The 12,879-nt window shown below is 47.3% G+C and overlaps 1 protein-coding gene across 1 annotated transcript in view; it reads left to right on the forward strand.

The window, feature by feature from the left end:
- The window catches only part of IYD (iodotyrosine deiodinase), a 35,249-nt gene extending 30,891 nt beyond the window's left edge, over window positions 1–4,358 (forward strand). The window contains exon 5 of the mRNA XM_090031469.1: window positions 1,970–4,358. Within this exon, the coding sequence (XP_089887595.1) occupies window positions 1,970–2,152 (183 nt within the window). The 3' untranslated portion in view covers window positions 2,153–4,358. The remainder of the gene's footprint in view (window positions 1–1,969) is intronic.
- The last annotated feature ends 8,521 nt before the right edge of the window (window positions 4,359–12,879 follow it).

The following is a 12,879-nucleotide window of genomic DNA, read 5'->3' on the forward strand; positions in this document are numbered from 1 at the left end:
CCATAATCCCTCCCTGGGCCTTTATGCAGACAGATACCTGATGGTCCTTGTAGCTCAGCAGTGGTGCTCCCTCCTCCCTGACTCTTGCTCAGCGCATAGTTGCTGACAAGACTGTCGAGTAGTGTTGAGCGCTATGGAGTCCTGTCAATGACTATGAACTGAGCAAGAGGCACTGGGGGTGGAGGGGGGAGACCACTGCTGAGCTACGAGTGCTGGGCAGACTTCTGGGTGTGAGAAGCTCAGCTTGTGAAAATGTTATGAAACTGGCACTCCTCCATATTTAATAGATCTCCGTTCATCCCAAAGGTTCCCCAAATGCTTAGCAGATTAAATAGCAGGCCATGCACTGCCCTAAATCCTCAGGCAGAAACCCCACTGAACTGGGGAGAGCTGCATGCTCATCTCTTGGTTATGTTTGCCCTTTAGTGTTTGTCATGTTTCCCCATTTCCTTGTGGGTGTTGTCATTGGCAGACTGGGCAACAGGTGACTGGTCTGAACGAATGTCTTTGTTTTTCTGTAAAATCCGAACTAAATAAAGTGCATGTTCATAGCAGGTGACAAGCTATTCCTAAGGGGAAAACGTCACACCTCTTAAGAGGCACACCCCTGCCTATGGAGTACTGCCTATAGAGAGGGCAGCAAACTTGAGACACCCTTTGTTGCACTTGCTGCAGGCACTGAGACAGGCCCAGTATAAATCAGATCAATCCTTCAAGCTGCTCTAACTCCCAGCACCCTCCTCATCACTGTCTCTGAGCGGTGGCATAGCATGGAGTGCTAAAGTAACAGAACATGCCAGATATCCTGGAACAGCTCCAGATTTCAGCTCTCCAAACCTGGGGCATTTTTCCAAATTTGGACAAAAATAAATAATTCTGGATCAGATCTAGGCAGCGTCCTATGGAGTCTGCTGAGAGGATGCAGCTTGATGCTCTCTGTTGTGAGAATGCAGTTTCCTCCTGACCTGGAAGCAGCATAGCCATGTTCATGCAGCACCATGCCCAGGTTTGTTAGCCCTGCCTCTCAGTGCTGCTTGAATGCAGCTGTGCTAAGTAGCTCTGGTGACCAGTGAGATGATTAGGTTGGGTACAGTACCATGGGAATGTAGCACTGCTGCTTCTGGTTCAGGAGGTAGCTGCAGTCAACATTTGCATGTTACACTTCACCTGGACCTCAGCTGCACTAGTTAGCCTGTACACAACACTTCGCTGTGGGAGCTGCAGCAACCGGATTCAGAAATAGGGTCAACTACACCAGTAGTTCCAGTAGTTTTGCTACTCCAGTAATATAACAGTAGCAAAAGGAGGGGTGGGCAACTGCGACACCAGCCCTGGGTGCCCACTTAGAGAGGGTGCAAGAACAGCAGCTGCTGCCACTGGCCCAGCCTCTGCTGCCCAGGCCACAAATCCTGGTAGTTACACCACTGTGTCCCAGACTGTGTTCCTTGAAAGACAGTTTCTTTACAGAAGCCCCACTGTAATAGCTGCTTCAGGTGGGCTCCTCTCCACTCCCCCACCCCAATATGGTAGGACCTGTGAGGCTACTTTCTTTAGTCTTTGTTACTTCATCATTAGGGAAATCCTTTCCTGTCCCTTGGCTCTTCCTGTGGGGCCCTTTATGCAGTTGATGGCATGTAGAGGGGACAGAACAGTATTCTGAATGTTGAATTTCTGCCTCCCCAAATCCTCAAATATGCTATGTTTGCAGGAACCCCCAAGATTTGCCTTAAGTACGATAGGAAACCTTCTTTGTTGTTGCTAAGGCTATCAGTAAAATAAAGTTGAGTTCTAAAGCCTGATGGACAGTATGGGCATTATTGTAGGAATGGCAGTCAATGAACATTATTGTACAGTGGACATTATTGTAGGAATGGAGAGGCAGTCACAGACTCGGGAGTAAGGATTTTATTTTGGTCTGTTCATTTAAAAGTGTTTCTGCCTGTCCCTACCTCCTCCTCTCTCATTCCAGAACGTGGGTCTGGTGACAGTGACTTCTACCCCTCTGAATTGTGGCCCTCGTCTCAGGGTGCTGCTTCACCGCCCAGCAAATGAGAAGTTACTCTTGCTGCTCCCTGTTGGATATCCCAGCAAAGACGCTACTGTGCCTGATCTGACACGGAAGCCCCTGGATGATATTATGGTAGCTATGTGAGCATGAAAAAATCAAGGCGAGCAACTACCAAAATGCCTGTTGTAAATCAACAACTCCCATAATTCTGCTTCTCTTCATATCTGTTGTGCACAGTTCATCTTTGTTCTTTTTTATGCATCTGCTGCGCCGGCTGTTTATACTGGTATGCCTTTTTAGTGCTAGCATTTGCAGTGGCTACATTCACTATATGCAGTGAGTAGTCAAGCATGGTGAATTTGACAGCTGCTATTATCAATGAGCCTGGTTGACTGTTCCAGGGGATGTACACAATGGCATTTAAATGACCTTCATCACTCAAATTGCTTCTCCACCTGAGGGGACAACTTTTTTCCTGAATTGGGAAATTGCCCTTGTGTGATACTTTTGTGATTGTCACTTGCACAGCTATTTTCATATTAGGGCTTTTGTTCAAGGGAAGCATTAGAGAGCTTAAGGAGACCTAAGTGGCTCAGATAATTGATATTGCTGAGCATGCATTATTCAAGCACTCCTCCAGTAGCTTTATTAAACTTTGCAAGGATAGAGATTGTACCTGTCTGAACTAGACTCTTCTCAGACTGCCTTTGCTTTGGTGTCATTGATAGGAGCCCCCAGCTGTGGGCAGACTAAAGCAGTGGTTCTCAACCTCTGGTACCCCCTGCCAATCGACACGGAAAAAGCGAAACCAGAAGTCCCACCATGGCACTTCTGGTTTCACTGCCATGAGCCGAGTCCCACTTTTTCCATCACGACCCAGGGCAAAGCAGCCTGTGCAGGGCCTCCCTCCCTATCCCCCAGCACGCTGACACTGGGGAGTAAAAGCCCCGGCGCACCAGACACGGTGGGAGGACGGCGGCTGGAACTTCCGGCCTGAGCAGGGAAAGACCAAAACGCAGCACCCGTGTACCCCCTGCCTGTGTCTCACGTACCTCCAGGGGTACACGTACCATGGGTTAAGAAACACTGATCTAAAGCACACAAGCTAATTTCCACCTATTTACATTCTCACTGACATCCTGTCACACTTCTAGCTTCTTTCATTTCTTGGAGTCTCAGACCAGCGGAGTCTCCCTGTGCCTGAAGAAGGGTGATTGTGCCTGAAAGGTTGCAAAGAACTTTTTTTCTAACTACTCAGTTGGCCTAATAAAAGATATCACATCTACCCAAAGAACCTTGCCTGCCTAAAGCATGCAAGGCATCTGAGGTGTTTTAACTGGTATCCTCCACACATGCCCTGGTTATGTATACATGATACGGTGGCTAAATCACTGGTGCCTTGTCTGCCCTAGAGAATCCAACATTGTTGCTCCTGATTTGGCATGCATGAAGTAAACCATAACACTGACCCTGGGTTTGTTACAAAAAAAGCCTCTGTCATTAAAGCTATGCTGGTGAGTTAAATCAGGAAAAAACCCCTAGAGGGGACACAGCATATGCAAAGAGGATTTTTTTTGCTGCCAGCAAAGCTACCCCATCTTCCCAAAACAGACTGACAATCTTTTAGGAGTGGTGGGCCAAATTAGTACAGCTCACTCCAAAGGTGGGCTGTCATCACTTCCCCTGCCGATCTTCTGACCCAGCTGCTGCTTTCCATGTCGCTACTGCACTTTTGATCCAGTTGTTACTTCCTTCCGGGGAATTGCCTTTGCCATTCAGCTACCTGGGCTGGATGGAATTCCTTGTGGGGCCTGATCTGACCTGTAAGCTATAGGTTGCTAATCCCCAACACTGTGCTAACAAAAGTGCTCTCTGTTAGCATCTGCATCAGGGATTCTGCTGGAAAGGTGACTTGTAATTAAAAGAGCACACAAAATTAATTGCCAAAAGAAGATATGTTTTGTTTTTCCCATTTTTGGACTTTGCAAATTAACATATAGAGAAGAAGCTCATAAAAATGAACCTGAAAATTGCACAGCTGTGACATAGAAATGACTCATTTAAAGATTTCACCCACCAAAGCACCTTTAACGCTACAAAACAGAACTCTTTGTTTCTAAAATATGCATTTGGATGCAACCACTTCAATCATATTACACTGCTGATGAGACACCAGTGAGAATCTTACAAATCAAGCTTTAGCACTGCTCTTTTGTCAAACCTGCTTGGGACTGCCACTATTCTTTAACAATTGTGCTGTCATTTTTTCAGCTGTAAATGAAAAGCGTAGATAAGAAACTTTTGCTCTTGCATTTCCCTGCAGGACATTCTTAAATAAAATGAAAAATTCCATCTACCAGTTGTTTTACATGTATTAATTAAAGGCTTTTCGTTTGTTTGGTTCTAATAACTGTGTTATCTTGGTAGAGATTAAGTGGGTAGAAATGTCTCACAAGGAGTCCATGGGGGTTTTATTTTTATATTCAGCTACCCATTAAAAATATCAAGTAAGAATCACCAACTGGTCTAGATTTTCTACAGCACTCAGCCCATTGCATCTCCCACAGTGGCTAAGCCTTCACTGACACCCAATGTACTGAAGAGGGGGCCACTTGTTTTAGTGCTCATGTAGGAGCCAAGTTCTTCTGAAAATTTTATCTCAAATGTAGGCTTTGAATGTTTTGGAAATTTAGCCCTTAGTGAGGAATGCCTGAAAGCCTGGGAATTTAAGATCTTAGCTGAAAAACAAAGAGCCCTTACATTATCCAGTCAATGCTACTTCCAGTGCACAATCATTCCTTTAAAGACACTTTAGATGTTTTCATTATTCAGTGTTTACTGTGCTTTTTTTATAGCTCAGAATTTTTCTGTGTTCTTAAGCTCCTCTGACTATCACACTGAGCCTTTAGGAGTGCCTGGCATAATGGCACTTCCTGGCTGGGCTATTCCAAAACATGCCATGCCCAGCTGCTCCTGAAAGCATTCTCCAAACCTAGAAGAGAGGCCATTCTGGGGCATCACCAGCAGCCACTACCAACCATACTGGACATGGAAGTCTCAAGAATAGCCTCACTGTCTTATTTCTGAGTTTGGAATGTGCCTGAGAGAATGGATGTGTTGCATGTGTTCAGGAACAGCTCATGGGGCACAACAACACCAAGGTATAGACCCTGAGATCCCATTAACACTGACAGTGGGTAATAAGCTAAACTTTCTGAACCAGAAACAGTCTGTCTCTCTATGGCTGGGTCTGCATGTAGTCTTTGTACCAGCAGTGCCAACATAGCTATTTCAGTTAAGGTTTTTATAGTGGCAGAAGATATCTGATATCCCACTATAGCTTATTGTCCTTCTTGCATAGGATTTACCATGCTGGTATTGTTAAAGTACTACAACTTCAGAGAGCGGACAAACTCACATCCCAAACCTACTTAGACCATGAGAAGCAAGGGGAGCTACAAGCAAAGGAGTCAGATCCTTAGCCCAAAAGTGTAGAGCTAAGCTACTTTAGCGCAAAGATGAAAAAAAAAGAGGTAAGCAGAACCAGAAATACATAATTCTGTGTTGATTTTTCAAACATGTTTAGATTGGCCTCACTGTTTTCACTGAAGATGCATGAACTACCATGGACTTCAGCAAGTGCACAGCTAGACCACCAGAATGTTTTTGAAAATCCCACCTAGCTAGTATGACTTAGCTACACTACTATTATCGAATTTGCATTGCACTTCTGACTCATAACTCACAAGGCTTTACATTGTTTCTCTACTGGCTAAAAAATGAGATAGCTTTGGTCAGTATGATAGGTAGTGGACCCCGTACATTGACATTCAATGGCAAGTCTTTTTTCTGGGCATAATGGAAGGAGAGCTTTACAAAGGGATGAGAAGGATGTAGCTTTGTGGCTGTTTCTGTTTCACAGATAAGCTCACTAACCTAGTGAGGAGGGCTTTAAACTAGGTTGGCCAGGGGATGGAGACTAAAGCCCTGAGGTAAGTGGGAAAGCGAGAGACCTGGAGGAAGAGCAAGCAGGAAGGGGCGACTAGTTACCTTAGGTGCTTGTACATGAATGCACAGAGCCTGGGAAACAAGTAGGAAGAACTGGAAATTCTTGCAGAGTCACAGGACTATGTGATTGGAATAACAGAGCGCTTGTACACGTGACGACCAGACGATGTACACAAGACAAAAATTTCCCTTTGTGTGGCTTAATTACATCACACTTTACATGTATGCGAGTCTTTGGTGATTTAAATGAGTTTGTGCCTTTGCCAGCGAAAGGTGTATCCTGTTCCCCTAGTTTGGGGTTCATGCATGGAATTAATAATCAATGGCCTGCTTTATGGGGGCTGCTGAGTGTGGTTTTTTTGCTGCTAAAAGCAGTAAGCAAGTGCCTGGTCTCTGGATGGTAGATATTAGCCTGCAGGCATCAAAATTTTTTTTCAGTGTGCAGTCCCCCCGAACCCAACCTGCAGTTCCAGGATGCCAGGCACTATTTCTGGTTCACCCTGGTGGTTTAGGCTTGAGGCACAAGCCAGACTCGAGGCTTGTGCCTGCCTCACATTGGGGTGGGGGCAGATGGGCTCTTGGGCAGGTGGTCAGTCTGTTAGTTTGTGCCTCTAGGAGCAGTGTCTTGACACATGGGTCACTACATGGCCTGCTGCTATGCCGTGCATGGACAGGGACTTTCTGGGGTGCAGGGACGGTGGACCAGGGCTTCCCCCATGGCTGCTGTACCATGCCTGGTATAAAGAAGCCTGACCCTGCCTGCCTGCCAAGTTGGGTGGGTTCTTCTCTGAGCATTTAACACCTAAAAGGAGTTTAATTGGGTCCCCATTAAACAGATACACAAGAATTGCCATGGGTGCAGACAGCCCCCATGCCTGGCTTGGCCCAGTCTGGAACCAAACAGTTGACTGGCAGAAAAACTTGCAAGAGGTCTTGTGTTCACAGCAAAAATTCCCAGACTTTTCCCACCAACCACCATGAGGAACTCCTGTGGGGCGGTGGCTCCTGGTGAGGCCACAAATCCTGCCATGTTTCAAGTAGATCGGTGCAGGGGTTTGGGGGAAACTGCACCTCAAGCTGCAGACAAGCAACACTTGTGACATGGGTGACACCATGTGTTAAGGTACAGCAGGGTGAAAGCTGCAGGTTTACTAGCCCCCACTGAGGCCATGAAGCCTGCCAGCTGTCAAGGAGATCAGTGCAGGGGGGTTCTGGGGCCCTGCACCTCTAGCTGCAGACAGACAAAACTCATGACATGGGTGCTTGTGCACCTGACTGTGTCTCTGGAGGGAGTTGATTGTCTGTATTGATTATTTCCTCCCCTTAGTCTCTGGTTTTGTAGGTGTTAATCCATGCTCATTAAGTCATTATGTAATAGCTAGGTACTGTGCATAAAGCCAGTCCCTGAGTGAATCATGATTCATTGGTAACTGGTAACACAGAAGCTTAGCAGCCAGGCCTGCAGTAGTCCGCCCCCCCTTCAGTGCCCCAAGACAGACACAGTTGCACAAGCACCCATGTCACAAGTTTTGCTTGTCTGCAGCTTGAGGTGCAGTTTCCCCCAAACCCCTGCACTTATCTCCTTGAAACTTGGCAGGCTTTGTGGCCTCAGCAGCAGTTACCAGCCCTGCAGTTTTCAGCCTGCTGCGCCTTAACACACACAGTGTCATCTATATCATGAGTTTTGCCTGTCAGCAGCTTGAGATGCAGTTTCCCCCAAACCTCTGCACCTATCACCTTGACATTTGGCAGGCTTCATGGCCTCACCAGGGGCTACCACCCCTGCAGTTTTGACCCCACCATGGCTTAACACATACACATGACATGAGCTTTGCTTTCAAGAATTTGGGGTGCAGTTCCCCCCAAATCCCTGCACTGATCTTCCTGAAATTTGGCAGACTTTGTGGCCTCAGCAGGGGCTAGCAAGCCTGCAGTTTTGACCCCACTGTGGCTTACCACATACATGTGACATGAGTTTTTCTCTCAAGACTCTGGGGTGACCTTTCTCTGAACTCCCTACACCTATCTTCTTGAAATTTGGTATGTGTCATGCCCTCAGAAGACACTACCATTTCTGCAAGCTTCATCAAAATCAAGCCAGAAATGACAAAATTATAGCCTGTTTCAACCTTCCCCATTATATCCTATGGACGAAACATTGAAACAGGGTCGAAACGGCAAAATGTTTCGACAGAACGAAATGGAACAGCTGTTTTGATGCAAAACAAAAATAAAAATGAAACACTGTTCTGTCAAAATGTCGAAACGCTGGTCGAAACAAAACGCTTCCTTTTGCACAGCCCTAGTGGACACTTGTTTGCAGCCAATCAGGGGCTGCCACCACCCGTGGCCTAGCACACCTTCTCGGCCATTTTGGGCCAACAGCTTCTTATCTGCTCACAAGATTCACCAAGTCTGTCTTTTTAGAGCAACCTAATATCCTTAATTCACTCTATTTCCCACATCTCTTGATTTTCAGTTCCGCATGCAATGCCACAGCCAAGGACATGCAGGCTACCAAGGCAGGTTGCCACCGATGCATGAACTGACAGGATCTTGACTGCCTTTAGGGACTGTGAGCATTGGCTGTGTGAGATGGTCAGACAGGTCCATGAGGCTACAGGCAGATTCATGGCTGTGCAGCACAAAAGGATCTGCACCAAGTCCAGGAGGCATTCCAAGTCCCGGCAGGACTGGCAAATACTTCTGGCTACGATTTTATGTCAGTTGGTCATTGGCCCAGACCCTGCCCCTGCCCCTGCCCCTACCTGCGAGCAGCACAGACCAGTATGGATCCACCCTCTGCCATCCACAAGTTCTCAGTCAAGCTCTGAGATTCTACCTTAGAGCCAGTTTCTTTTACTTCATAGATTTCATAGACATCAGGGCTGGAAGGGACCTCGGGAGATCATCGAGTCCAGCCCCCTGCCCAAAGGGCAGGAAGTCAGCTGGGGTCATAGGAACCCAGCAAGATAAGCATCCAATTTACTCTTGAAGGTGTTCAGTGTAGGTGCTTGAACCACCTCCGCTGGCAGACTGTTCCAGACCTTGGGGGCTCGGACAGTAAAGAAATTCTTCCTTATGTCCAGCCTGAAACGGTCTTGCAGGAGTTTGTGACCGTTCGACCTCATCATCCCTTGGGGCGCTCTGGTGAACAGATGTTCCCCCAGATCCTGGTGGTCACCCCTGATAAACTTATAGGTGGCCATCAGATCACCCCTGAGCCTGTGCTTTTCCAGGCTAAAGAGTCCCATGGCTACTTAGAAATGATTATTGCTTAGATTGATTTTTTTTCATGGCTTACCATATTTCTAGTTCAAAAAGTGAGGACACCTGTCATGCAGGGGGGAGGGGAAGGGGTATATGACAGTGGGGGAGCAGTGATATGCCAGTGCCTTGCCCCTCCCCATTCTGTTGCTCACTCCCAAGCCACAGCCCCCTCAGCCTTGCTGCTTCCCCTCACTCTTGACCCACAGATCCCAGCCCTGCCAGTGCCCCTCACTCCCAACCCACAACCCTTTAGTGCTGCCAGTGCCCGTGCTCCTGACCCCCTCATCCCCCAGCCCTGCAGTGTCCCCCGGCTGCCCTGCCCTTGCGAGCACAGATACTGGACCCACTTGCACCAGGCCAGTGATAGAGCTCCCTGCTGCCCCTGAAGGACCCCCTTCCCCCACTGGAGGGGCAAGCACCAGGTATCTCCCCCACCCTGCTGCAGCCCGGGTACCCAACCACCTTTCCCCAGTGCTGGCAGGTACCCATCCCCTACACAAAAACACACACCCCTGATAGTTTCAACCCCTCCAGCCCCTGCCCCCTGCAGACTTACCTGTGTCCAGGTGCCAGGCTGCGCCAATCCTCTGCCTGGCTACATGCCAACCGCGTGTGTGTGCACCCTGCCTCCAATCGCACTGCCCCCAGCCCAAAGCAGCTTCTTATTAGGGCAAGCCAGGAAGTGCTGGGGAAAAATTTGAAGCTCATCATATTTAAAAAACCACCTGGATAGAGATCAGAGGATCTAAAAAGAGAATAGGTCTGGGAAAACCCGAATGTATGGTAATCCTAAGTAATTATGCATTGTTATCTTGTAAAAGTTCTCCTGTGGTTTGTTTAATTTTGTTTATTTTTTGGTATTGTAAACAACGGTTTCTATCTGCTTTGTTCAGCTCTTCACTTCACGTACCCCTTGTTTAAGAGGGGGAGTGAAGATGGGGAAATAGTCACTAGGTTGTGGGAGGGTGGGGGTAGGAGGTTTGCTGGCTTTTATTGGTAATTAGAATTTTGTCAAGCCTGCCTGACTGCTTTGAAGTTGTTCTGATCGCCAACACTGCCAATCATCCTGTTCACCTTTTGATCCCTGGTGAGCTTGATGCTGTCAGAGCACACACCCAATTAGCACTCCCCACATTAGCAAATTTCTAGGTCAGCCAGTTCACCAACCTGCCTTGGTTTGCCCACTGTGCCTTTCTCTGGTCACAGTAATAAAATCTTGGGCGTTGAGAGCCCTGCCATCCCCCAAAGCTCACCCCTTGGGCCATAGTTGATCACTGAGGATACTTCACTAACATGTACACATGCTGGGCAGGCAGCACGCATGATGCATATGTCTTTTGAAACTCACTGCTGCTTGGAATAAGGGGAAAAGGATAATATACACTTGGGGTCCCTGATGCCATGATCCCAGATATTGCTGTGTCCCTACTTATCATAGTGGACATGGATTACCCCCCTCCTGTCCTGGCTCATGTAGCCATATGGAAGACACATTACTACCCAGCAAAAGACTATAGTCAATGACCACCTCAGCAAATGCCCGATGACTGTTGAATGCACATTTGGCTGTCCGAAAGCATAGTGGAGGTCACTGAACGACAGGCTCAAAGTAGAGCCAGAAAACATTATAGCTTTCACTGTGGCAGCCTACATGCTCCACAATATTTGCAAGACCGGGGGGAAGGTTTTCAGCAACTCCTGGTCTGAGGAAGTGAGGGAAGTGAGGGAGGCAGTGGCCAGACAAAGACATGGGCAGGCAGGACACGACACCCCCTACAATCAGCATGCAAACGCTGGTCAGGGACCCATTGTGTGGAATTGCCTGGCCACACACATTCTGGCTCCTGTAGATGGGGAGGTGCTCTGCAGGCCACCAATTGATCAGCACTGAATGCTAAACCATTCACCAGTTACCGCTGAGTGTTTCTATAAATAAAATTAAAAATTTCCTTGCACCACTGGATTTGATACCAGACTTCAGCTACCTGAAGCAGGGTTCAAAAGAGGATGGAGTTAGACTGTTCTCAGTGGTGGCAGATGACAGAACAAGGAGCAATGGTTTCAAATTGCAGCAAGGGAAGTTTAGGTTAGATATAAGAAGAATTTTCTCACTAGGAGGGTAGTAAAACACTGGAGAAGTGTTACTCAGTGAAGTGTTGAAATCTCCATCCTTGGACATTTTTGAGACCTGGCTAGACAAAAAATGCTCTGATTCTGGGGAGTTCCTTCAGAACATCAGAGAAAGCATGTAAGTGCTTGTCAGAAAATGTAACAAGCAGGCAATGGAGCCTGGCATCATGACTGATCAGAACTGGGAATCAACTTCTTGGTAATGATTGTGAGACGATAGGTAGGGTAGCATGAGGCCAGGGGAGAACCCTGGACCCAGCTGGTCCCAGTCACAAAATTAGGTCAAGTCATCCCCTGAACAAGCATCATCTACACCAAACCCAGATCACATGAGTGAGGTAATCAAAGTAGCCAATCCCCTGAGGCCAAGGCAGGAGGGCCCGCCCACTCCAGCACTTGCAAGCTAGATCCACTGTTCAATATCCTTGTCTGCTCTTGTCCTTGGCTTTCTGTGTGCATCCTTACTGGTTTTGATGCCTAGTTCTGAATTTTGGTAAGGTCTTTGGCATTCCCTGATTCCATTTCTCTGCTCCTGATTCTGGTTTGACTTCTGGCTTCTGATCTTGGTTAACACTTGGCTTACCCTTTGGCTTCTGACCTTGTCCTATCCTGACTCTGATTATGGGCCCCAAATCCAGTTCTTTTGCCAGACCCCTCTGAACTCCCTGTCTCTGGGAGCTGATGTAGACTGCACATGTGCAATGGGTGCCTAACCACTATGCAAAATCACCCACATCCTGGTTTCCTAACATAGTGATGATTATTGACTGAAGGGCCGTGAAAGTGAAAACAAACAGTTTCTGTTTGCCAGGGTTGCAGAGAGGGAAACAGTGAAGGCATTTATCAAGAGGGTTGACAGTGGGCTAGGAAAACAATATTGTTAGTAGCATTCTGCATGGACCTGAGTGGCAGGAAGATTGCATTTGTTAATGCCAAAGAAAAAGAAGTGGTGGTAATCAGGATGCCAGATGATGCAGAGAACCTGGATTAGTGGTATGACTGGATTGAGAAGGGCATGTTTTAGAGATATTAAGGAGACAGAGTCTGCAAGACTTAGAGGTCACCAGGGCATGGGGACCAAAAAATACAGGGCTGGACTTAAGTGACAGGAAATATGGTGATGTTGTCCACAGTGACCCAGTAGGGAGTAATGGGGGTGACTTGAGAGAATTACAAGCTCTGTTCTACCCAAGTTGAGCTTGAGCTGATGGGTGGACATTCACAAAGAGACAGCTTATCTTTTTGGTAGAGGTCCTTATCTTGTGGCTTGGTTTGCTGTGTGTTCAGCTCAAGTTCAGAAGTATATAAAGCATGAACTAGAGGGGGCCTTAGGGCTAGGAATATCATGGCTATAACTGAGACATAGGGAATCAGAAGACAAGGTCAGGAACAGAGAATTTCCATGCGTCAGTTAAGAGTCAGGTCTGCAAAGAACTAAAACACAGGCAGTCACTCTGGGTAAA

Source organism: Crocodylus siamensis, chromosome 1, assembly GCF_052110815.1.
Source record: "Crocodylus siamensis isolate JL-2025a chromosome 1, ASM5211081v1, whole genome shotgun sequence".
In the NCBI taxonomy this organism is placed as follows: domain Eukaryota; kingdom Metazoa; phylum Chordata; order Crocodylia; family Crocodylidae; genus Crocodylus; species Crocodylus siamensis.